General features: G+C 36.9%; 1 protein-coding gene across 1 annotated transcript in view; it reads left to right on the forward strand.

Annotated features, from left to right (window-relative positions):
- Positions 1-861: 861 nt before the first annotated feature.
- The window catches only part of LOC106057247 (uncharacterized), a 52,653-nt gene continuing 27,291 nt past the window's right edge, over positions 862-26,223 (forward strand). Inside the window, exons 1-7 of the mRNA XM_013214362.2 lie at positions 862-1,027; positions 7,677-7,829; positions 12,168-12,326; positions 13,859-14,047; positions 18,357-18,566; positions 23,205-23,414; positions 25,846-25,977. Of these exons, the coding sequence (XP_013069816.2) occupies positions 979-1,027; positions 7,677-7,829; positions 12,168-12,326; positions 13,859-14,047; positions 18,357-18,566; positions 23,205-23,414; positions 25,846-25,977 (1,102 nt within the window). The 5' untranslated portion in view covers positions 862-978. The remainder of the gene's footprint in view (positions 1,028-7,676; positions 7,830-12,167; positions 12,327-13,858; positions 14,048-18,356; positions 18,567-23,204; positions 23,415-25,845; positions 25,978-26,223) is intronic.

The raw sequence follows: 26,223 nt of genomic DNA on the forward strand, positions 1-26,223 counted from the left end.
TCTTTCAAGTAAAAGAAATTATTCAAAAGGTCCCTTTTTTAATAGGATGAATAATGAGCTGTAGATGTCAGGAGATTGCGTTTCTGCAGTGAAGAATGCAAGAAAACGCTTTTAGCTTACAGCGCTCCCCAAGACCCCTATCTGTCAAGAGAAAGGCCTCAACATAACAGTTTTTGTGTGTGTTTGTGTGTGTGTGTGTGTGTTTTCTCCGAAGGTTTAGAAACACTGATTTACTTTTAATTTTAATATATATTTTTGTAAGCCGTTTAAGCTTAGGGTTAGGGTTTACTGGGTGTTAGGATTAGGGTTTGGAAAATAATCCCCCCCCCCACTCCAAAGTTCTGGATCCGCTAGTGTTTGTCATTCACTAAATTAATGTCTAACTAAAATGCAGAAAAATATTAATGATATTTAAAAGTAGCGCGTGGCCGAGTGATAAATCGCTTGGCACCCGAACCGAGTGATCTTAAGTTTGAATGTCGGCGAAGACTTGTGAACTTTGGGTATAAGTACTTCTAATGGGCTCCTCATTAAGGAAGCCCTTGTTCTACTTCCGACCTGAGCAGCCATGTTTTTTTGTTGCTTTTGAAAAGGTATCACGAACACCTTCTCCCTGATTCCCCCCCCCCCCTCAGGTCCACAATTGTGATGGGACCCTAATACACTAAGGATGTGATCGGCATGAGCGTTGCACTAAACAAAAACAATATATTTCCAATGGCACAAATTTATTATTATTAGTGTTGATCTATTACAAATTAATTACATGATTGATTCAAAATAATTGATGCGATTTCACTTAATATAACATTTTTTAAAAAGTGTTTTTTAATTATTTTTCTTTACTGTTTCACAGTTCAGGACTTGTTCAAAGTAGCCTTGTTCATGACTTGTTAACAGTAACCTTGATCAGGACCAGTTCATAGAAGCCTTGTTCAAGAACTGTTTCCAGCAGCCTTGTTCAGGACTTGTTTGACGATGAAGAGATATCTTTGTGTGTTGTTTCTACATTTCACTATCGTAACAGGTAAATGTGTATTGCAATCTGCAGAACTGGCTAATATATAACACAACCATGAACTCAATAAATCGCTAAACACACACTTGGGCGTCTACCATGTCTATAGCGATGTAAAAACCTTATTAAGGACGCTGGGAACGTTCCATGCGAATGTTTGTATCCAAGATTATTAAGTGCGTAATACGATTGTATGTATCGTAACAAAGTGTTGAGACTCCGATTTAATTACCCTTGCAACGCGCCAATATAATACGATCATCTTCACCTTCAACCTTCGTCTGCTGTAACGTAGAGGCACGAGATCTTTTGATCGTCTTTCTCCATTCCTTCCTGTCTTTTGCCTTGGATGGAATCTCTTTCAATGACCTGCCCGTCCGTTCTTTTATGTTTCTCTGCCTCTTCTTTTTCCTGGTACTGTTTCCTGAAGGAAGGTGTTTGCGAGCCCTTGGCACCGTCTGATATGGTCAAAGACTTTACCCTTGCGCTTTTTGAGAGTAGTTAGCAGGTTGTGGTGGAGTCAAATAGCTGTTTATAATATAATATGATATGGCGATTCATTAACTCTTTCTCCCCTAACTGACGATACCAACGTTGGCTCCACTAGAATGTGGTAAATAATTTCGGAGAGAAAGAGTTAAATAACTAACAAAAGTTATAAATAAGAACAATTTGAAACCCATGAGAATTTATCTCGACCCTTATGTTTACCATGGACCAAAAGGAAAGAATTGTACACACAAACGTCAGGAATGAGAGATTGGTTCTTTACCGTAACAACTGTGACACGTGACTCCTTGAGTCTCGCTAATTCCCTCTACCCAATGCACCACCACTAACCTTGGGAGGGTTGCGGATTTGGCGGGAAAGAAAACCTTGCTTACAGTCTCTCCACGTGAAACAAATGTTCGCTCAAAAATATAGCAAAAGCCCACAAGTGGTCATGTCCATTTTCCGTGTAGACAGACAGACAGAGAGAAAGACTGTGAAATAGATAGATAGATAGATAGATAGATAGATAGATAGACAAATAGATAGATAGATAGATAGATAGATAGACAGATAGATAGATAGATAGATAGACAAATAGATAGATAGACAGATAGATAGATAGATAGATAGATAGATAGATAGATAGATAGATAGATAGATAGATAGATAGATAGACAGACAGACAAATAGATAGATAGATAGATAGATAGGTAGATAGATAGATAGATAGACAGATAGATAGATAGATAGACAGATAGATAGATAGATAGACAAATAGATAGACAAATAGATAGATAGATAGATAGATAGATAAATAGATAGATAGATAGACAAATAGATAGATAGATAGATAGATAGATAGATAGATAGATAGATAGATAGATAGATAGATAGATAGACAAATAGATAGATAGATAGATAGATAGATAGATAGATAGATAGATAGATAGATAGATAGACAGATAGATAGATAGATAGATAGATAGATAGATAGATAGATAGACAAATAGATAGATAGATAGATAGATAGATAGATAGATAGATAGATAGATAGATAGATAGATAGATAGATAGATAGATAGATAGATAGATAGATAGATAGACAGACAGACAAATAGATAGATAGACAGATAGATAGATAGATAGATAGATAGACAGACAGACAAATAGATAGATAGATAGATAGATAGATAGATAGATAGATAGATAGATAGATAGACAGACAAATAGATAGATAGATAGATAGATAGATTGATAGATAGATAAATGATAGATAGATAGACAGATAGATAGATAGACAAATAGATAGATAGATAGATAGATAGATAGATAGATAGATAGATAGACAGACAAATAGATAGATAGATAGATAGATAGATAGATAGATAGATAGATAGATAGATAGATAGACAGATAGATAGATAGATAGACAAATAGATAGATAGATAGATAGATAAATAGATAGATAGATAGATAGATAGATAGACAAATAGATAGATAGATAGATAAATAGATAGATAGATAGATAGATAGATAGATAGACAAATAGATAGATAGATAGATAGATATAGATAGACAGATAAATAGATAGATAGATAGATAGATAGATAGATAGATAGATAGATAGATAGATAGACAGACAGACAGACAGACAAATAGATAGATAGATAGATAGATAGATAGATAGATAGATAGATAGATAGACAGATGTATATATATATATATATATATATATATATATCATGGGCGTAGCCAGGAATTTTTTTCGTGGGGGGGGGTTTGGGGGGTGGATTTTTTTCTCCTCCCCCCCCCCGCGAATTTTTTTTTTTATATGTATTTATGTGTGTGTGCCTATATAATCTTTATTACATTCTGACCCTTCATTCTTTCGGAAGACGATTAATCTGCCCTAGAATAGGTTCTTCCATGAGTTAGTGAAAAATTGTAGATTCCCCGCCATTAATAGAAATGGGGTCTGGGGGAGCGCTAGGAGCTCCCACAGCGCGGGGCGAAGCCCCGCCGCCAAACAGTATTTCTGGTATTGAAAGCCAACAAAATGCATATTCTGAGGTATCTACACTGCATTTTCCTGCTATTAAAAAGTTTTATTTTAAAAACCTAATGTGCTATTCTTACTGACTTAGACCCTCCCGCGCCGTTCGGCGCATTTGCCGTCAAGCTGTTTCCATAAAAATCTGTCACTGGTAATGTCTGAAGCCTCTTCCCACCTGCCATGAGGACATCCAAGAATGAGTGGCGTCAAGTTGTACTAGGATATCATTGCAACTCTTCTTATGCGTAATTTATTTTGTCAGAGAACATGTCCCGCAAACCTCATGCGTCGCTCTCTCACAATCTTACTAAGGGGTCGACTACCAGTTCGGCATAGGATTTCCTTTATTTAGACCCGATCTCTATAACTGACTCCTAAAATCTGTCTTAGCCATCTTTGTTGAGCCATATTTGGTGTTTTTCAATTTCGGCAGAACACTATTCACTGCAGTTTATTAATGGATCCCTGCCACTGGTAAAAATGTGTAACCTCTCTTGAATACGCTCTTGGAATTATGTGACTGTAGTTTGCTTTAGATTTTATATCGAAAAAAGAAGTTTTATCGTCAAAATAATCTGTTGGGGGTTTTCCACCTCAAAATGTTCTGTAGGGGGATCTTAAACTCAAAACCATCTGGAGGGGTTTTAAACTTAAAAAAAAAAGCCATCTGTAGAAGAGGGGTTTAAACTCAAAACCCCCGATTGGATTGGCTACGCTCAAATAATTTTAGTGTGTAATTTGCTTTTTTTTTATATTGAAGAGGTATTTTTAACATCAAACCCCTCTGAATGGGGATTTAAACTCAAAACCCCTTTTGGCAACGCTCATAGCATTTTGAGTGCGTAATTTGCTTTTTTTCTTAACTGAAGATGTATTTTTTAGCCTCAAACCCCCCTGGCGGGGGGTTTCAACTCAAAACCCCTTGTGCTACGCTCATAGATTTAAGAGTGAGTAATTAGCTTTTATTTATATTGAAGAGGTACTTTTTAGCTTCAAACTCCACTGGAGGGAAGTTTAAACTCAAACCCCTTTGACTACACTCATAACATTTTGAGTGTATAATTTGCTTTGTTTTTAATATTAAAGAGGTATTTTTTTACCTTCGAACCCCGCTGAAGTAGGATTTAAACTCAAAACTGAGTCAAAACCCATTTAGCTACGCTCATAACATTTTGAGTGCGTAATTAGTTTTTTTTTTTATGTTGAAGAGGGGGTTTATCGTAAATTTTAGAGGGGGTTTTAAAATCAAAATCTTTCTTAACTGTGCTCTTGGAATTGTGGAATTTTCGTTTGCATTTTTTGTGTTTTGTTTTATAGAAGAGGGGAAGTTAACTGCAAAAACCCCAGGTAGGGGGTTTAAAACCCAAAACCCCTGGTAGGGGTTTTAAACTCAAAACCCCTGGTAGGGGTTTTTAAACTCGAACCCCTCTGATAGGGGTTTTAAACTCGAACCCCCCCCCCCTGGAAGGGGTTTTTAAAACTCGAACCCCCCTGGTAGGGGGTTTTAAACTCAAAACCCCCTGGTAGGGGGTTTTAAACTCAAAACCCCTTTGGTTGTGCTGGGGCAAATGATGGTTTAGTATTAAAATATCACCTAAAATAAACAAAATCAAAGCAAAAAATCAATCACTAAATTCCGATTTCCCCCTCCCCCGGGGTGGGGGGATTTCATTTCGGGGGGGGGGGGGGTTTGAACCCCAAACCCCCCCCCTCCTGGCTACGCCCATGATATATATACATATAGAGATAGAGATAGATAGATAGATAGATAGATAGATAGATACTTTCCCATCACATTCTCCTACCTATTAGTCAGTTGATCGTTTTCTCCATTCCTCTATGTCTTTGTCTTCAATAGAATCTTTTTTAGCGGCCCCCGAAAGGGGAAAATACACTATTAGTTTTGTGTGGCCTGTCTGTCCGTTCGTCCGTCTGTCCGTCCGTCCGTCCCGTTTAGATCTCAGAAACTAGAAGAGAAAATGAAAATCGGACACTACTTTTAAATGAAAAGCTTCAGGAGAGGTAGCTTTTTTTTAAGGGTCATGGACTTTATCATTAATAACACAAGCTTAATTCATAGATTCGCGCATTGGTAAAAAAAATAGCACATAAGGTCAATGTTAAAAGTGTCAATGGATCATTATAAAATATATTTTCTATTTATCAACTAACTCATTCAATAGAATTCTGATTCAAATGATGATTTTAAAAAAAATAATTTTGATACGAACTTCGTTTTAGTTATAAGTTTAACAAATAATTAACTACTTTTATAGCGCGCATTTTTTACATATCCTCATTATAGGGGCCTACATTTGACAGTCTAAATAAGACTAAATAGAGCCCAGATCTAGATATATTTATAATATATATATTCTAAATGTATTGATAATTTGAACAAAATTCTAATTATTAAGGCAACAACTTATCTTCTGACAGCTTAGGGGTGCAGATTTATTTATTATGTAAACAATAGTATTACATTAAGAAATGAATCGGATACGAACAGCACAGTACACCATTATCCGGTAACAAAAGGCCTACTATTCATGATCATAACATTGGCCTAGGTCTAGTAATTGCAAGATAAAACGTGTAAATTCAGACGAGTTCTAGTCTAAATATAGTAAATTCTATATCAATATTCTTTATCTAGTTCTAGATCTAGATCTATACTTAGATCTAGACTTAAATCTAGTTCTAGACCTAGACTTAGATATTAAATCTACATTTAGATCTAAAACTAGATCTAGATCTAGCTAGTATGTCTAGTTTGTGTGAAAAATGACAATGAAGATATTAATTTTTATTTGCGAGGGGAAAGTCTTGTTGTACACAATTGTAGCTTAAAGTAGGTCAATAATTTTTTTTTTCTTGTTGCCAATTTATCTAATTTTGTTAGAAGAATAAATCTTTTTTTAGTTTCTCTTTATTACATGTAACATATTATTAATTTTGAATGTATGGATAAGGTTAATAATTATTATTTAAAAAATATAACTGTACGCTAAATAAATATATGGAGATGCTGTGGCTAAGGGGTAAAGCACTTGGAACCGGAAGTCCCGTGTTCGAATCCTGGTGAAGACTGTAGGTGGACCACTTTAGGGGCCGATTTTGAGTTTGTGTTTCCACACAAACTGTCTTTGTAACCTAGTTTATTGTTGTTAAATAACAGGTCTGCCCACTCTTTAATTGTGTCTTCCTTTCGCTTTCTCCGTCTGCCTTTAATTTTTTTCCTGGTACTGTTCCTTTAAGGACAGTGTTGTGACACGGTTACTGTGTGTGGTCAACCGTGACACACGGTCAAGTGTTGGGTATCGGAGAGTTAAGGGACTTGCGGAAGACGAGTGTGTAAACAAGAAGAGAGGAAGTCATCTAGTGGAGTTGGTTATCTGTAGATAATGTTAGCCTTGTAAATATGTTATGTTTGAATGATGCTCTATAAAAGGCAGTTTATACTTAAAAGGACTTGTTTCTTCACAGACAGGCTTTTGAGCCCTAAAGATCTTGTAATTATTGTAATCATAAAGTTTTACAAGAATGTTGCAATGACCTAGGAGCACAGGAGTCTGATTTTAGTACCTAGATATAATCTGGAAAACTACATAGATAGATAGATAGATACATAGATAGATAGATAGACAGACAGACAGACAGACAGACAGACAGACAGACAGGCAGGCAGGCAGACAGACAGACAGACAGACAGACAGGCAGGCAGGCAGGCAGGCAGACAGACAGACAGACAGATAGGCAGATAGACAGATAGACAGATAGACAGATAGATAGATAGATAGATAGATAGATAGATTTATGCGCCAGTTTTTACAGCGCGACGCCATGATGCCTTATCATGTGCTTCCGTCTCAGGTGGCTGGGTCAGTGCTGAGGGCTTTTAGAGAAGCTTTGAGGGTGTCCCTGAAGAGTTTTCTTTGCCCACCTTGTGAGCACTTTTCTTCCCCCAATCGGTCATACAGGAGTCATTAAGGGATGCGGGAGTTTTCCATTCTGCAGATGTGACATGTATTAGGACCTGATAAGTCTATTTCGAACGTATCGTTTAATTTATTTAAAAAAATGTTTTCAAAAAACTTCTTTTTATTTTCGCAGTACAAAGTCAAGGTTTCGACTGCCCTACTAACTGGACAGGACCAGATTGTAATTTTCTTTGCTTTTGTCAAGATGACAGGTGTCATACCACAGGAAAATGTGAAGAAACTTTTAACTGTAAAGATGGATACTTTGGATTTGCCTGTCAATACAGTAGGGTGTCTAAGTAAATTATCTAATCTATCCTATCTATCTATCTATCTATCTATCTATCTATCTATCTATCTATCTATCTATCTATCTATCTATCTATCTATCTATCTATCTATCTATCTGTCAATCTATCAACTTTCTCTACTTCGTGGACCCTATCTATCTATATCTTTATCTATCTATATACATATATATATATATATTGTATATATATCATGGGCGTAGCCGGGGGGGGTTGGGGTTACCCCCCCCCAAATGAAAAGGGGGGGGGGGGAACCGGATTTAGTGAATGATTTTTTGCTTTGATTTTGTTTTTTTTAGGTGAGATTTTAATACTAAACCATCACTTGCCCCAGCACAACCAATGGGGTTTTGAGTTTAAACCCCCCTACCAGGGGGGTTCGAGTATAAAAACCCCTACCAGGGGATTTGAGCTTAAAACCCCCTACTAGGGGTTTTGAGTTTTAAACCCCCAGTTGGGGTTTTCGCAGTTAACTCCCCCTCTTCTATAAAACAAAACAAAAAAAAAATGCTAACGAAAATCCCCTAATTCCAAGAGCACAGTTATGGAAGATTTTGATTTTAAACCCCCCTCCAAAATTTACGATAAACCACCTCTTCAATATAAAAAAAAAAGCTAATTACGCACTCAAAATGTTATGAGCGTAGCTAAATGGACCCCATTGATAGTATTGGCGGGGAATCTACAATTTTTCCACTAACTCATGGAAGAACCTATTCTATGGCACAATAAACGTCTTCCGAAAGAATGAAGGGTCAGAATGCAATAAAGATTATGTACACACACACACACATAAATACATATAAAAAAAATTTTCGCCCTCCGAAAAAAATCCTGGCTACGCCCATGATATATATGTATATATATTTATTTATATATATACTCACAGAGCTGATCTTGTTTCAATATATTTTCACGCTTTCAATAACAAAGCCCTCAATATTACACTCCCATCTTACATACTTTTAAGCTTGTGAATTCTAGGATTTGTTACTTTAATTTTCTCTCTCTCTCTCTCTCTCTCTGTGTGTGTATATATATATATCTTTATCTAATTATCTCTTTTTCTCTTCCCTTTTCTCTTCTTTTTTTCTTCTCTTTTTCTCTCATTCTCTCTATCATTTTCTCTGAACCCTTTCGCCTCTTTTTTGCACGTTACGCATCGTAATACGCTCCCATTTAGACTTTTAACTTGAATTGAAACGATCCTCTTTTTTTCTCTTCATTTTTCTTTCTTTCTCCTTTTACCTCTCTAACTCTCCTTCTATTCCAATCTCTCTATCTTTTCCTATCTCTCTAAAACCCTCTCCCCTTTTTTTCACCATACGTATTGTACCCTCCCCCCCCCCCCCACAAATGTCCTTCGTTCCCTCTCCTATTGTCTAATCTCTTTCTCTCTTTGTATCTCCCTTTTTTTTTCTCCCTAGCCCCCCTCACCCCCTTTTTTTTTGCATATTGCTTATAGTAATGGTTTCTCACATAGACGTTTGACTTAAATTGTAACGGCCCGATTTATACCCCCCCCCCTGCTCCCAAACACGTACACATAATTTAGGGCCGGTAAATTCTAGTATTACTTTTCTCCCTCTTCTCAAGACAAAAGTTAGCCAAGGATAAGATATAGGACTCACTTCGACTTCTGTATTCAATACTTAAGTATTTAAAAGGCCAGCCGTAGTCACAGCATGAATTTCTTTTTCGGCTCTAGATTTAAGATTTTTAATTATTCCTTTTGTTTATAAGACCCTGATGTGGAATGGTAATGGTAATTAACATATTCTAAGCCTTCTCCAATTGGATGCGTGGTCGAGAGGCTAAGTACAACAGTACTTGGCTTGGCTACCTTTGAAGGGGGCTCGAGGTTCGACACCCGACTCGAGCAAAGTTGTGTATACTGAGCACCTAAAGGCAGCACGGAAAAACCTTCTCCCAGATACCCCCTCCACCACTGTTCCACAAATGAGATTGGACCATAGCGCTCTGAGCATGCTCTAATCATGAAAGTAGCGCTATATAAAAAGCAATAATTTAATGGCGTAAGAGCCACATTGTATCAAGCATAATGGCACGACGTTCTCTATGAGGAATAGTCTTACAGTCTTACCTTCTCTTTGTTTAGGGAGATTCTTAAAAGGGCCGGTCCTAGCAATTGCGGGGCCCTATGCGAAACTGATTGCGCGGGGCCTAGTCTAGGTGATAAAAAGGATAGTAAGTGAAAATTTAGATTTTGTATTAAAAAATACATTCTGCTTTGCATTTTATTCATTCTTTTCAAGTACAAAATTGCGATCAAGTTAACTTTACTTTACGAATCTTGCAACATATGGCAAGTGACTATAAAAGTAACTACGGTACTGGAACTTCCGGTTATGAGGAAAATTTTTCGATCATTACATTTTATTACATGAAAGCTGACATTGCCTTTTTTTATAGCGCCTAGGAATGACGTTCTCTATGATGAATGACACACGCAAACGCAAATTTTGTCTATTTTTCAAGAGATTTTTATTAGTTTTCAGGATATTTTAATTAGTGCAGGACATTTCCAAAAATTTTTCGTATATATTTTGCAATTAATAATTGCACATAGAATTAGCGCCGGGCCTATGAAAGCGCGGGGCCCACTGCGACCGCATAGGTTGCAGTGGCCTAAGACCGGCCTGATTCTTAACTATCTAATAATAATACTATTGATCATCTTTTTCTATTTCTTGGACCCTAAGGTTCACCTTTGTATCCAATGTGGTGATCCCCTGCATGGTAACCGACCGCATTGCACCCTTTTGTTCCTGGGTCTTGCGACGTACTGTCTCCAGGGCCGCATTTAAGTCGGCCTATGTGGAGGCCCCGGGGCAGATTTTTTTTTTGTGGAGGCCATACACTTTTTCGAAATCTTTAATTTAAAATTCATTTATTAAAAAAAAGAAATACCAATGTCTAAACGAATGTCATATTATAAAAGAAAGAGAGTACTAATAAATTAAATTATTTATCTTCTAAAAAAAAATTTCCTATGCATATTTTGGTAACAAAACAAATTACGTTTTTTGGGTTTACGCAATGTATTAAATCCGGAGAATATTACGCGCACATGAAGAGGACACTGCCAACTGTAAGATTTAAAGAATTTTAGGTAAAAATGCGAATTTTTTAATTTAAAAAAAAAAAAGCTAAAATTGATCCTCCTTCGAAATCTGGATTTTCTTTATTCATGCATGTCACTTCACTCACTTGTTACTGTATCACTTTGTCTCTGGATATTGATTTTTACTGTGACCTTTTTTTTTTTTAATGGCGTCGCTTGTTACTGGGTTAATTTGTATCTGGATCTCGCTTTAGACTCTGATCATTTGTTAATGGATCTCGCTATTACTTACATATGTGTCGTGTTTAATCATACTTTTTTTGGCAATGCATATCAGACATCATTATTTCATAACCATATTAATTAGGCTTATGAACGAAAATCATTTTTAGCGGAGCTCGTGGCATAGTGTGGATTGTAAAAAGGAGTCGAGAAACTAGAAAGGCTGGAAACCGCTGACCTAAGGTTTTCTTTTTTTTTTTTGGTAAGCTTAAAGTTGGTCCATCGGAGACGCTTTAAAGACCAGCTTAAGAGCCAACTTGTTTCGATTTAGTAGAGAGCACCTGGCAGGCTTGTGAACACATTTGATACCAAAAATAAAATCTTCAGCTGAGAGCAGACGTGGACAACGCCTAAATCATCCACCGGTGACATTGGTTTTGTCTGCGCTAGATGTGGCAGAATATGTTGGTCGCAACTGGGTTTGCGATGACGAGTGAAGTAATGCAATCCTCCATAATCTGCGGACTCAAAGACAACCGAATCTCTCTCTCTCTCTCTCTCTCTCTGTATATATATATATATATATATATATATATATATATATATATATATATATATATATTAGATAATAAAAATAATAATATACTTCTTTGAAATAACAAGACAGTTAGCATAAATTGTATTGAAATATACACAGTTTTAATATTTCGTCTTTTGATATTTTATTTTACTTTAAATATTGTATAAGTTAAAAAAAAAAGTGTTTCATGTAAAAAAGATAAAAAAAATATTGACTATCTAATTCTAAAAACGGGAAAAACAATGTCGACATTCTAGGCTAACACGGGAACGGAAAGAAAGGGTTAAATTGGATTTTGAATTTTTTTTAAAAAGTCTAATTGAAACTGACGGACAGACAGAACTCAAAAAATAATGGCGGATTTTTCATCATTTGGGGTCCTCTAAAACATTTTCTGATAGATAATGCCTATATCATTGTCTCTGTTAGGTGATATAGCTTTTTTTAAAGAGAATGGCACCACGTCTGTGCTGACTGATAATGATGTAAGAACCTGCATCCAAGACCAGACCACGAGTAGTGTGACAGTACCAATGGTGGCCAATCGATTCACCTTTCTCCATGCTGTGTTTACAGTCTCAGGTTTAGGTAAGTCATTTGTTTTAATCATAGCAAAAGAGAGGCGCGGAATTATTTTTTTTTCACATCCAATATATTTGTTTACCATTGTGATTACCCACCTTTAAACACACGCCCCCATAAACACCAAAATATATACTCCAAAACACCAACCGCAAAACGTATGCCCCCAAACACACGACCGAAATACATGCCCCCAAACACACGACCGAAATACATGCCCCCAAACACACGACCGAAATACATGCCCCCAAACACACACACCAAAACACATCCTCCCAATGATCCCCCCCCCCCAACTTTACGCCTTAACCCCCCCCCCCCAAGTTATGGCCTAACCCCCCCCCCCCCAAACACACGCTGCCAAACACCCTCCCCAAAACACACGCCCTCAAAACACATGCCCCCAAATTTACTCCCCGAGACCTATCCCTCAAAACACAAGCATACTTAAACACATTTAATTCGAAAATATATATTTATGTTTATTTCTTAACAAGAATAAGACACACAGGAAACTTGCCAATATTTAAAGGTTCTCAAACCACCGCGCTCACTATGACCAACCCGGATAAAGTATTTGCTATCTGGTAGTAGTCTATGTTCCAGGTGATGCATCCGCCTATTTGGTAGGATACATGCGAAGATTTTCACACCAATTTTCTATTGCGATGGGCAGTCTACGCTATTCCAGCATCCCTTAAAAAAAACTCCTTCACGGAAAGCTATCGAAAGGTAATATAGTACAAGGTGGACAAAAAAAAAACAACGATTCAGGGACTCCATCAAAGCATCTTTAAAAGCCTTCAGCATGGACCCTGCCACCTAAGATCCGTAATCACATGACTTTAGACGATTAAGTGACCACGCGCTGTGAATACTGGTGTGGATATTGAAGACAATAAACTGGCATAAAAATTCGGGCGACTGACACAAGCTTCATCAGTGTGCAGACGAACATTCCGGGCTCATTTAGCTTTCAACAACCTACATGTGGAGACTCAAAACCACAGTGCGAAGTCCTTAGTTCATTGGAAGGCAAAGCTGGCATTCATCGTATCACTAGATAATATCTATCTATCTATCTATCTATCTATCTATCTATCTATCTATCTATCTATCTATCTATCTATCTATCTATCTATCTATCTATCTATCTATCTATCTATCTATCTATCTATCTATCTATCTATCTATCTTATATCGGTCTGTCTCTATCTATCTATCTATGTAGGCCTATCTATGTATGTATGTATGACATTGTATGTATGTATGTATGTATGTAAGTATGTATGTATGTATGTATGTATGAATGTATGTATGTATGTATGTATGTATGTATGTATGTATGTATGTATGTATGTATGTATGTATGTATGTATGTATGTATCTATCTATCTATCTATCTATCTATCTATCTATCTATCTATCTATCTATCTATATCTATCTATTTATCTATCTTTCTATCTATCTATCAATCTATCTATGTTAATATGTCTATTTATATGTAAAATGTAAATGTCTGCTTGAACGCTCTCAGCTGATGTGTTGAAGTTAAGCGACATAACTTTGAAGTTCAATACCAACGTCAAGTGTGCTGACATCAAGTTTATACCTCTCGACAGCATCACGTTAGAGATTTACTGCAACAACTCAGAGAGTAACTTGACGTCTGTGACTTTGAGCGGTACCAACGTAAATTCGCTATGTGACGTCCACGTCAGCGGAGGTAAGTGGAGAGTCTTTGGTCTTTTAGAGGACATATAAAAGTCTCAAATGCTTTTGAGTCTTTGAAATAGTTGAAGTAGTATAGAATTAAATAACGAAAAGTTGATGCCGTAATATGAAGGTATGCCATACCAGCAGGGCCGGTCCTAACTATTGCGGGGCCCTATGCGAAACTCATTGTATTCATTAAGTACTAAATTGCGATCAAATTAATTTTACTGCATGAACCTTGCAACTCATGGCATATTTATATGCTAGTGACTATAGAAGTAAATAAAGTATTGGACCTTCCGATTAAGGTGAAAATTTGCCCGATTATTACATTTTATTACATGAAAGCTGACAATGCCTTTTTTCTTTTATCGCGTAGGATTGGCGTTGTCCGCAATGAATGACACCCACAAATTACACTTTTGTCTATTTTTCAGGAGCTTTTTATAAGTTTTCAGGAGATTTTAATAAATTCAGGAGATTTCCAGGATTTTTTCGTATATATTTTGCAATTTAATAATTACACCTAGAATTAGCGCGGGGCTTATGAAAGCGCGGGGCCCACTGCGACTGCATAGGTTGCAGTGGCCTAAGACCGGCCCTGCATTCCAGAAGCTTATAGGAGATACATTGACAATGGGCTTGGCATAACATCTCTGAATGGGGATGAATGAATCAAATTTATTGAGTTCACCAATAACTTCAAACCCGCTATTCGTTTTACGTATACTATTTCCTGCTCTAAGGAGAAACTATGCAATGAGATTGAAAGCTGTAAATCTTTTGTTAAGTTAATTTTGATTGAAATAAAGAGGAGATGATCTCTTACTCTTTGCTTTTTACTCTTCTTCTTCCTAATTGTCCTAAGAATTGTGTCTAAGACTCTTGGAGCTAGCTTTTATCTGCATGTTGAACAAACTTCTGTCTTTGAAAGATCCAGTTACGTTTGAAGTAGATGTACATTTTTTACATATCTGTTTATGATGACCTGCACTATCTGTGGACGGGACTGTCTCTCCGAAGTAGAGCTCCACAGCCACATGAAAACGTGTTCGAGAAGACCCTTAGTCGTTCTACGACTGAAGGAGACCATTATCATATATGTATATATATATATTTATTAAGCAATAATGAGGGACCAGTCTACGATTTTCATCTTTCTGTGGACCCCTTACGGTCTTTTCACTGATCCCGAAGGGTCCACGGACCACAGTTTGAAAGCCACTGTTCTACATCTATGTAGACATATGAACAAGTGTTTTCAATAATCGTTCTATAAGAAACAAATAATATTAAATCAATGTTAATGTTCTGGTCTCAAAGTAGCAATTATCATTAATCTTACAGATGGAAGAGAAGTATTATTACAAATTGTATACACGAGGTAGTGTAGTTTTTTTTTTAAGTATTTTTTTTTTTTTTTGCTACTATATGAAGAAATCAGATCCGGAATTTACAGTCAATCAAATGGGGTAAAATGTTGATGCTTATTTAGCTACTTTCCTTCCTTCTACAAAGCTTATATCAACTCGCTCTGTCTGTCTGTGTGACTTTCTGTCTGGTCAAAAGTTTGTACACGTTATTTCTCCCACACCCAATCTCGGATCAAGTTGAGATTTTGCACAATTATTTCTTTTACATGACGACACAAGAATAAAAAAAAAAGTTAACCAATCAGTTTTTTTAATTATTGGTAATAAATTACTGTGTCCTGTCTGTTATCTCAAACAAGGGAAAGAAATACTACTCAACTGAAGTAGTGGTATAAATTAGTCCCTTTAGTCCCTGATGTCTTAGGCTTAGTGAACACAAACAAACATGAAATAGAAACAAAAGAGAACTATATTTCTTCCATGTTCATAGACTTTTCGCTGGAAGTGTGGTTACTGCGTTGGCTTGAGAAGCCTGAGAAGGCTTTAGCCCACAAGTCCGAATTCTGGTCGCTTCCTTTTTTTTTATACATTTAAAAAGCGATCTCCCTCTTTCTAAGTGGTCCAGACCAGTGATAGATTTATAGCGCATTGATATCGCTATAAGCATGAAATTGCGCAAAAAGAAACAAAATTGGAAAAATAAAATACTTCTAATCGCACAGATTTATAATTGTTAGTCTAGATTTCTTTCAAATTTAATTAAATGACTGATCTAAAGTAATTGATACAGATTAATTTAAGCTAGTTTTTTTTTTAAAGTTTTTTTTTTTGTTTATTACTTCAAACATTAGAAAATTGTGAAAGAAAATGTAACAATTTCTCGTAATCATTCTCGGCGAGTGGCATTTTACTCTAGATTTAAGTCCATGGTGTAAGTCAGGGTCGCCGAAGTGTTTAATGCGGCCCGCGGACACCTACAGAAATCAGGTGTGCCCACAGATTATACATATAACAATTTCAAATATATTAAAAGCAAATAAATTTAAATATCTATATAAATTATGAAAACATCTGATTATTATCAGATATGATGCAGAGGCATTTTCTGTATTTTTTTCCATGCTATGTTTAACAACTGATGAATCCCGTGCTTTTACTGAGACAAATAGTGTTTTTTTTTTTTTTGTTTTAAAATAAATTAAAGTCTTTTACTGAAAAATATAGTTTTTAATAAATTAAAGAATAATGTTCCAATCATAGATACTAGACAGAAAAGTTTGAGCAAGTCTGTATTGAATATCAATCATATTATTGACCCAATTATCTCATAGATCAAACTTATCAGAGCTAGAGATCCTAACCACAGGCATGTCCAATAAGTACTTGAAGATTTGGAAACAAAATATTCCGATGCTCGGTACCACAGCAGCATCCGCTGGTTTAGCATGGGCAAGATATTGAAAAGAATATGGGCTCTCAAGGAAGAAATACTTAATATCCTTGAAGAACATTGGTTGTGATGTTCTTACTGCTATTTCTAATGAAGATTGGAAGACAGACTTCATGTTTTTTATCGGAAGTATTGCAACGGGTTGCTTTCATTTGAAATGTACGAGCATGTGAAATCTTTTCAAAGTTTCCCATTTCTCCAGACAAATAAGTGAAAACAGGTATTTGACATTTTCCTCTTTGTTGAAAGGTGAAATTATTTCTAGTGAAATGTTTGAAAAGCACGACGATTGATTGTGGAATTAGAAAGCAATTTTTACAACGTCAAAAATTTGGAACCACTTTTAAACTTTTAGTGCAGAAGCTGATTCAGTTCCAGAGGACATACCTCAATCAAATTATGGGGAGTTTTATGGGTGCCAGAAACTGTATTTCAACAATCAAAAAAACTTTGCTGCTAAACGTTAACATTATTTGGGTCTATATGCATATCTGAAAAGTGTTTTCTTGTTTGAAAACAAGAGTTGTTAGAACCCAAATTCTCAAATTATTTTTAATGCGGCCCTAGATGGAAAAAGGTTGCCCACCGCTGGTGCAAGTTTTAGTCTTCTATTTTGAGAGTAATTTTTCAAAGATAGTGAAGCAATACTTTAAAGACAATAGTTCAGGGCGCAGCTAGGGTGGTGGCAGGGGGTGGGAGAATTTGAAAATTCCCCCCTCCCCAGTCCCCACTTGACGGATCTCCTAAATGAGTAATCAAATACATCAAATATTAAATATTAAGCAAAATGCAGGGATCCCTATATGTGTTAGGCTCACTAGGTTCCCAAATGATGGCACATTGGAGATTTGTATCTTTGGTGGACAATTATATATAGCAAGCTTTTTACACAGCTTTATATCAACTCACTCAGACTTTACGTTTGCCTGGCTTATGGTACATTTTTGTACGCGTCGTTTCTCGGGATCAAGTTGAAACTGTATTATTATTATCATTATTTATTGCACCTAACAAAATATAAATCAATTAAGAAATTACTCAATGAACTATTCTGTACTATTTTTTTTTTATTCATATGAAAAAAGGGAAATAAATATCACATTATTGATTCATATAACTGTATTTGTAGAATTGTTCCCCTTATAAAAGTTGTATAATATGTATATATATATATATATTCAGGCACAATAGCTGAGCGGTAAAACGCTTGGCTTCCGAACCGAGGTCCCGGGTTCAAATCCTGGTGAAGTCTGGGATTTTTAACTTCGGGATTTTTTTGGCGCCTCTGAGTGCACCCAGCTCTAACGGGTACCTGACATTAGTTTGGGAAAAGTAAAGTCACGTGGTCGTTGTTTTGGCCACATGACATCCTCGTTAAACGTGGGCCACAGAAACAGATGACCTTTACATCCTCTGCCCTAGAGATCGTAAGGTCTGAAAGGGGAACTTTACTTTTACATATATGTATTTGTTTTTTTGTTCCACGTTTGTTCCAGGGCGCAATGTCGCTGTGAAAAAGCCAGTGACTGCTTCCTCCACTTACATACTTTACAGAGCAGATAAGATCGTGGATGGGCGAAACCAGTACGATCCTTTTAGTAACCAGTACTGTTTTCACAGCAATACTAATGACAGATCTCCCCATGTCAATATCAGCCTGGATCAGGATTTTCTGTTGTATCGCTTTAAGATATTTAACAGAAAAGGTAATGTTTGTAAGCGTTTGTTTGGAAACAAGTGGTATTTGTGGCTTAGTAGCAAAAAACGCTTGGGTAACTTTCAAATAGGCTTTAGTTCGAGTACCGACACAAAAATGTTTTCTGTTTATGTTGGCGAGGTGGTTGGTTGATAAAACACTTGGATTCCGAACCTAGGATTAAGTTCCCAGCTAATACTTTGGGAATTTTTTACTTGACTGAATAGGCCCAGAGAAAGTAAAAGGGAATTTGAGACTTGACTGAATGGACCCGGAGAAAGTAAAAGGGAATTTGAGACTTGACTGAATAGGCCCAGAGAAAGTAAAAGGGAATTTGAGACTTGACTGAATGGACCCGGAGAAAGTAAAAGGGAATTTGAGACTTCAATGAATGGACCCGGAGAAAGTAAAAGGGAATTTGAGACTTGACTGAATGGACCCAGAGAAAGTGAAATGGAATTTGAGACTTGACTGAACAGACCCAGAGAAAGTAAAAGGGAATTTGAGACTTGAATAAATGGACCCGGAGAAAGTAAAAGGGAATTTGAGATTTGAATGAATGGACTTTGAGAAAGTAGAAGCCTTTGGTCGCTGTGCTAATAATATATAATGTGATATTCTCCTCTTAGAGGTTATTACAAAACTTTTATCAACTAACTCTGTCCGTCTGGTAAAAATTGTGTACATGTCATTTCTCCAACCTAAAACTTTTATATATATACAAAACAAGAATCGGTAACGAAAATATAAGTAACCAATTAAGTAGTTTATTATTGGCTAGTAATTGTTTTGTTTAATATCGATTAAGAGAAATGCTACTTATTGAGAGTTGTGGCTATACACATAAAGTTATTCCCCCTTTTTCGCTCACTTTGTTCTCCTTCTAGCCATTCTCAGATATAGTTAAAACATTTGCCTAATTATTCATTTTCGACGACAATACAAGAACCAATCAAAATGTTGACCAATTAATTAATCAATTAGTAGTAATTTTTTTTTGTTTATTGAAAATGGGAGCTTATTTCAGCAATCTTAACATACATGGCCCTGATTTTAGCGGTTCTTCCCCTTAGAAAAGCTTTTCTAAAACAAATGTTTTTCCCTTCAGTTTGTTTTTATTACTAAATTATTTTTGAACAGTAGAAACCATATACAACGTTTCATACACTCATATATGTATTGTTAATCCATTAAATATTGAGTCTGCTATTGAAACGAAAAATTGTTGTCTCTAATCTCAATACTGATTAAAAAAGTTTAATTTAGTTTACATGTAACAAATGTTTAACAAAAATGTAGATAGCACAGCGTGTTGATTGTTTAACATTGGTATTCATTGCTTTTCTGTCAAACAAGCGAATTTTTAAAGCAGCAATACAATTCCAGAGCACATATGAGTTTATAACATTAAAAGCATCTTGTGTAAATCTTTGCACATGACATTAACAGTCTAAGATAAAAGGGTCGCAGGCTCTGACAGGGTGTAGCGCTGTGTGTGGTATCTTTCGGATATCGGGCTCTGACAGGGTGTAGCGCTGTGTGTGGTATCTTTCGGGTATCGGGCTCTGACAGGGTGTAGCGCTGTGTGTGGTATCTTTCGGATATCGGGCTCTGACAGGGTGTAGCGCTGTGTGTGGTATCTTTCAGGTATCGGGCTCTGACAGGGTGTAGCGCTGTGTGTGGTATCTTTCGGGTATCGTGCTCTGACAGGGTGTAGCGCTGTGTGTGGTATCTTTCGGATATCGGGCTCTGACAGGGTGTAGCGCTGTGTGTGGTATCTTTCGGGTATCGTGCTCTGACAGGGTGTAGCGCTGTGTGCGGTATCTTTCGGGTATCGTGCTCTGACAGGGTGTAGCGCTGTGTGTGGTATCTTTCGGATATCGGGCTCTGACAGGGTGTAGCGCTGTGTGTGGTATCTTTCGGGTATCGGGCTCTGACAGGGTGTAGCGCTGTGTGTGGTATCTTTCGGATATCGGGCTCTGATTTCTCTCGCAGATCTGGTTAGTAGGCTTGGTGTACATTTCTTGTTTCCCTTTAGATCGATCAGCGTTTTGTTCGCACGTCCGGTAGCTTGGGAACTGTTTCCAAGTGGATCTCCCTCCCCTCCCGCAATAATGAGAGCATCTCTTTCCTGAGTGAAGCCGAGCTGTTGGGACAACCCTATTGTTGTCCTTTAAAGTGGACCCCTACTCACTGTTCGTCGACTAGGCGTCTGAGTCGGTAGACGTCCTCCAACTGTTTGTATTTTCGTACGCTAGAGCAGAACGGCTTGTTCCATCCGCAGCATCAGAGGGGGAATACTGGCTATGATTTCACCAGCGACTATTGGCGTTGTTCAAAATGTCTCACTATAGAGGCTACGCTTGTAAGATACGTTTTCGAAGCGCTGACTTGTGACAAGAGACTGTACTCGATTTATGACCTTACCGAAATCGTTATTAGTACGTTTGGCTTGGCGCCCCATTTCGTCCTGGCCATTCGCTGTATGAAGTTCAACCTTGGCGAGGCTATTTGTGGTACTTCCTGCACGTAATCGGACATAACTGGATCGTGGGTCTGATTGGAGCGTGATTTCTTCGATTGTCAGGTTTATGGTTTCCTATTGGATGTCTTTTCTCAAAGTGAATAGTGTCTGGACCGTCTTTGAGCAGTTTATTTCAATATGCTACATTCCGATATAACATGAAACAGTGACAAAGTCACGTTGGATTTCCTAGGTCGTAAGCAAAGAGATCGACACTTCAATCGTTCAGTAGACGAGTAACAAAGTTCGTGATAATGAGGAGCATTAAGGTAAGCCTTGCTCCAGCGTTTTTAGCGTTACATGTTAGATCTGTAGCGTGACTGAACAGTCGTGCCCACCAGGAAGTTCTTTAACCATCAGTACACGTTTGAACATACTATCAAGTTCACCAATTTTAAGAGCAACCCTTCTCTCCAGACTCTGTCGTGAGCCTGCTTCTCACGGTACCTCTTTGAAAACGTCAGGTCCTGACTGCATGAATACCATCACTTACACTTCTTCTCTACCTGAACTCGCCCTGCTCTAGTGCAATAAGTTTGCGTAACTCCATTAACCGTAAAAACTGTCTATCTAGTATCGTTAGCGATATCGTGCGATTGCATTTCGGGCGATCAGCCGCTTTTTCTTTCTTAAGTAACGGGACTATTGTTAGTACTCTCCAGGCCTATGGAAATTCTCATGTGTTCAGGATCCGGTAGAGCAAGAAGTATAGCTTTCGTTGCTCCATTGTCCTTAGGTTTTTCAGCATCATGTTGTTGTTTTTTATACGACCCTGGAGCCTTGTGAAATCTACTTTTCCTTAAAGCATGTGCCATCTCCGTCAAAGTAAAAGCCGCAGTGAAAGTATTGATCTCGGCCTCGCTTTGGCTAAACTGCGTTTATCTTTATCTCTACTTACGCCGTCTAGAGTACTAGAGCCATCGACATGGGAGTTTCCTCGCTTGCTTTAGGGGCACCAGCGAAAAATGTGCTCAATGCCTCTGCCCTTTAGCCGTCAGTTACGAGTTTGTTACACTTCTTTTCGTTTCTGTCGATTTGAGCCTGGCGGACCACCTTCGGGCATCCTTTCTCTGACGATATGTAATCGACCAGAATGAACTGTACCTGCGCTTGTCGTTGGTACGCCTAATGCCATTTCTACCGGCCGTCAAGAAATATTTCAGAAAGAGGCTTTAGATACAATCGATGTACTCAAAGTGTTAATCAGCTTCTACCAAAGTGCATATTGGATACACTCTAGAAGACACGCCTGTTTGCCTTCTCATATACCCATTTTCGCTTTGAACATGTGTTTTTCTTTGCCTTTCCTGGGTCAATAGTTACCAGAAGCGGCTTGTGAGCTCTTCCGACATCGTCAAGTACATCTACTCTACTTGTACAATGATGTCCACGGACATGCGATTAAGGTCATATGCATGAATGCTGTCGCGGAGTCGTAGTCCTTTTACAAGATCATGTGCGGCTGTGTCCTAACCCTGGAATGGCTTCGTGAATTAATCCTTAAAATAAAACACCAGTGACACTTTGTCAGCTTGCAGCACACAGCGCTACACAATGGAAGAACATTCGACGCCGCTGATCCCAAACTGTAACGGTACCTGTCATTTCTTTGGACACATAGGCTATGGACTATGTACTAACATAAATTTAGTTCTTTATACAAAGTTTCCTTAATATTTCTTGGCATAAATCTTTTATTAACTCTGTTCATCTGGGTGATATCTAATGCATACTATTTAAGGGGAGATAAGCATTATAGAATTGAATTTGGTGGTTCGCCCAGAACTATAAAAGTAAAGTTCGCCTTTCAGACCTTGCGATCTATAGGGCAGATGATGTTAAGGTCATCTGCGTCTTTGGCCAACGGTTAACGAGTAGGGTGGCCAGCACAACGACCAACAGCATTTACTTTCCCCAACTAAAATCAGGTACACATTAGAGTTTACTCAGCAGCACTCTTAAAATACCGAAATTCAAAATCTACATTTAGAGTTACAAACTAGACAGAAACCTTCTATTTTTAGAAGTCCTTTTTTATTTTCTTGTTATATTTTTGAGTTTATTTTCTTGTTATATTTTTGAGTTTATTTTCCCTAATGCTTTCAAACGTTTCCGTTCACAAAGGTGTCCTTGCATTGCGGGCGAAGTATTTTAAAATTGACCTGTTCAATGTGAACAACTTGATCGTCTGGTCCTACCAGGACACAGAGGAAGGGGAGATATCAGTCTATGACGTCATCTGCGGCTACCAATCAACAGTACGCTCGCTACGATTTATGATCACATATGGCACAACCCCATTTCTGAGTGTTTGCGAGATCGAAGCCTATGGAGGTAAGAGCAGCAACTCTTCTCTTATAGAATATTTCGTTCACAGCTATTTCCGTATCTGCTTCTCATTTCTACTTGTCATAGTGTGACCCATAGACTTATATTTACTACTAGACTGGAAACCGGAAATCAATTCTTATCCGCGACTGATCGCTCGTGAACATTGTGTAGAAAGTTGGATCAAGGCGTTGTTTTGTCAAGTAGTTCAAAGAAGTCAAGTTGCTGTTTTTTTCAACCATAACCTATGTAACATATCATTTTATGTTTTAGATAGTAATTGATTATCAAAAATACAAAAAAAAAAAATCACAATTTAGTGTTGAATTCAGTCTTTCGGTAAAGAAGATTATGTATCTAAAAATTGCAAAATAATAATTATGAGACCAGAGTACTCTACTTTTGATGTTCATTTACTAGATCTAGATCTAAAACTTTAATTACATGCTACATAGGTTAGGGTTGAAAAAAATAGCCTGTAGTTCTTGTAACTACTTTACAAAACAACGCCTTGATCCAACTTTCTAAAAACTCTTTCACGAAATTTTTTGTAGTGTTAAAAAGTCTTCTTGTCCAGTCTAGATATAGTATATATATAAGTCTATGGTGTGACCATAATTATTTTTGAGCTATTGTAAAGACAGAGTGATTACCCCTAAGAAGTTTATATAAGGGCATGTAAAGTTTATTTAGTTGCCACTTACATAAGGGCATGTAAAGTTTATTTAGCTGCCACTTATATAAGGGCATGTAAAGTTTATTTAGTTGCCACTTACATAAGGGCATGTAAAGTTTATTTAGTTGCCACTTATATAAGGGCATGTAAAGTTTATTTAGCTGCCACTTATATATGGGCATGTAAAGTTTATTTAGCTGCCACTTACATAAGGGCATGTAAAGTTTATTTAGCTGCCACTTATATATGGGCATGTAAAGTTTATTTAGCTGCCACTTATATAAGGGCATGTAAAGTTTATTTAGTTGCCACTTATATAAGGGCATGTAAAGTTTATTTAGCTGCCACTTATATAAGGGCATGTAAAGTTTATTTAGCTGCCACTTACTCCTGAGACGACTGAACCTGTGTTTTGAGCTGTATTCTGCATTCGCTCCCCACTCGGCCGAGCCCCCCCCCCCCCCGAATTTAATTTAAAAAATCACACAATTTGTATACGAATTTATTTGTTATGGTAATAATAATTACTAATTATTTATATACACAAAAAGATCGCTAATTATAGATTAGCCTCCATTTTATGAAATCTACTAATCTATAATTAATATTATCCCTCTTTCGTGCTTTTAATTGTATTATGATCACCGCCCTCTATTTTTTCCCCTTTTAAACATATCATCGCAGCTGCATGAATACGAAGACAAAGCTAGCTTAATGGGAAACTCCGACAGTTTTTCAAATTTGAGTTATTGACATATTGAAATTCTAAGTAAAAAAGTTGTAATAGTAAACATTTTACCATTTTTTATTTAAATGCTTAGAAACATTTATATTTAATAAATAAGACAGTAAATTCTTGACATCTCAAAAAAAAAACCAAAAAAAAAAAAACGGGGTTCTTTGATATTTTGTTTTTAGGTTAGCCATACGTCATTTCCCTCAACAATACTGAAAGGGAAACTAGATTTGGTATAGTTATATATAGATATAGATTTAAAAACATTAGGACAACCAACTCGAGAAAAAAAGTAAAATTTTCCTCTAAGCCCCTCCCTGTCCCAAAAAGTAAAATGATGTCTGACTGATTCGAACAAACTGGTCAGTGTAAGGCGTGTAGTCGGTCATGACAAGACAACCAAGCGATAGTGTTTGTTGTGTGTTGAGTGGTCAGGCGAGAAGATACACACTGCCGTGGTTAGTCAAGCATGTAAATCTCCTTTAACACGCATTTTTTTTTACAAGATCTAGATCTAACTGCATAGACGAAGATATATTTCTTTTACGAGAATGTAAATGTTACTGTAATGGTTTTCCGATATACAGTAAGTCAATATATTAAATTAATAGGCATGTGTGACCTCACATAGAAACCCGGTGAAAGTCAGAGCGTCGAGTAGACACTAAACAGCAATTAGGCAGTAAGGTCGATTAATCCAATAGATAAATAGGCAGGTAAGTAGATCGTTGATCCAATAAATAGGCAGGTCAGTGAGCTAGTGCAGTGCTGAATAGCACTAAGCACAAAGATAGTAGGTGATTCTTGATATCAAACAAATAGGCAGGAAAATTACGTCAGAAAAATATCAATTACTAAGTTATTATTGCAAATAAAAACAAAATAATAAACATATTCATTATCTGTAGATCAAACCACATATTATATCAAAAATGGTCAAAACCATCGGAGTTTCCCTTTAACAACGAGACCAGGAATGACGTAACGTTTTCTGTTTCCAAGACTTGTTTCTGTATTTGTTACAGACTGCTTGAAAACGAAATATGGACTAGGTTGTTTGTCCACGTGCAGCTCACAATGTAAAAACTCGTACTGCAACATTGAAGGCCTCTGCTTGGAGTGTAGAGATGGTTTCTATGGACTAGACTGTGCCTCAGGTACATCTTCTGACAGAGGTTGTGTTATTTGTGGTGGTCTATTGTAGTCAAACTGAACTTCCATTGGATAGGACTAATAAAAATAATCTTATCTTATCTTATTTCATTACTATTGCTACAATCATTTCCTGGCAGTGCCTGCATCGAGATTCATCAAAGGGGAACATAATTCTTTGGGATAATTCTTTGTAATCCCCCTTTTTATAACAATTATTTAAAAAAAAAATGTTAGTCATATTACACATA

This window comes from Biomphalaria glabrata, chromosome 16 (assembly GCF_947242115.1).
Source record: "Biomphalaria glabrata chromosome 16, xgBioGlab47.1, whole genome shotgun sequence".
Classification (NCBI taxonomy): Eukaryota; Metazoa; Mollusca; class Gastropoda; family Planorbidae; genus Biomphalaria; species Biomphalaria glabrata.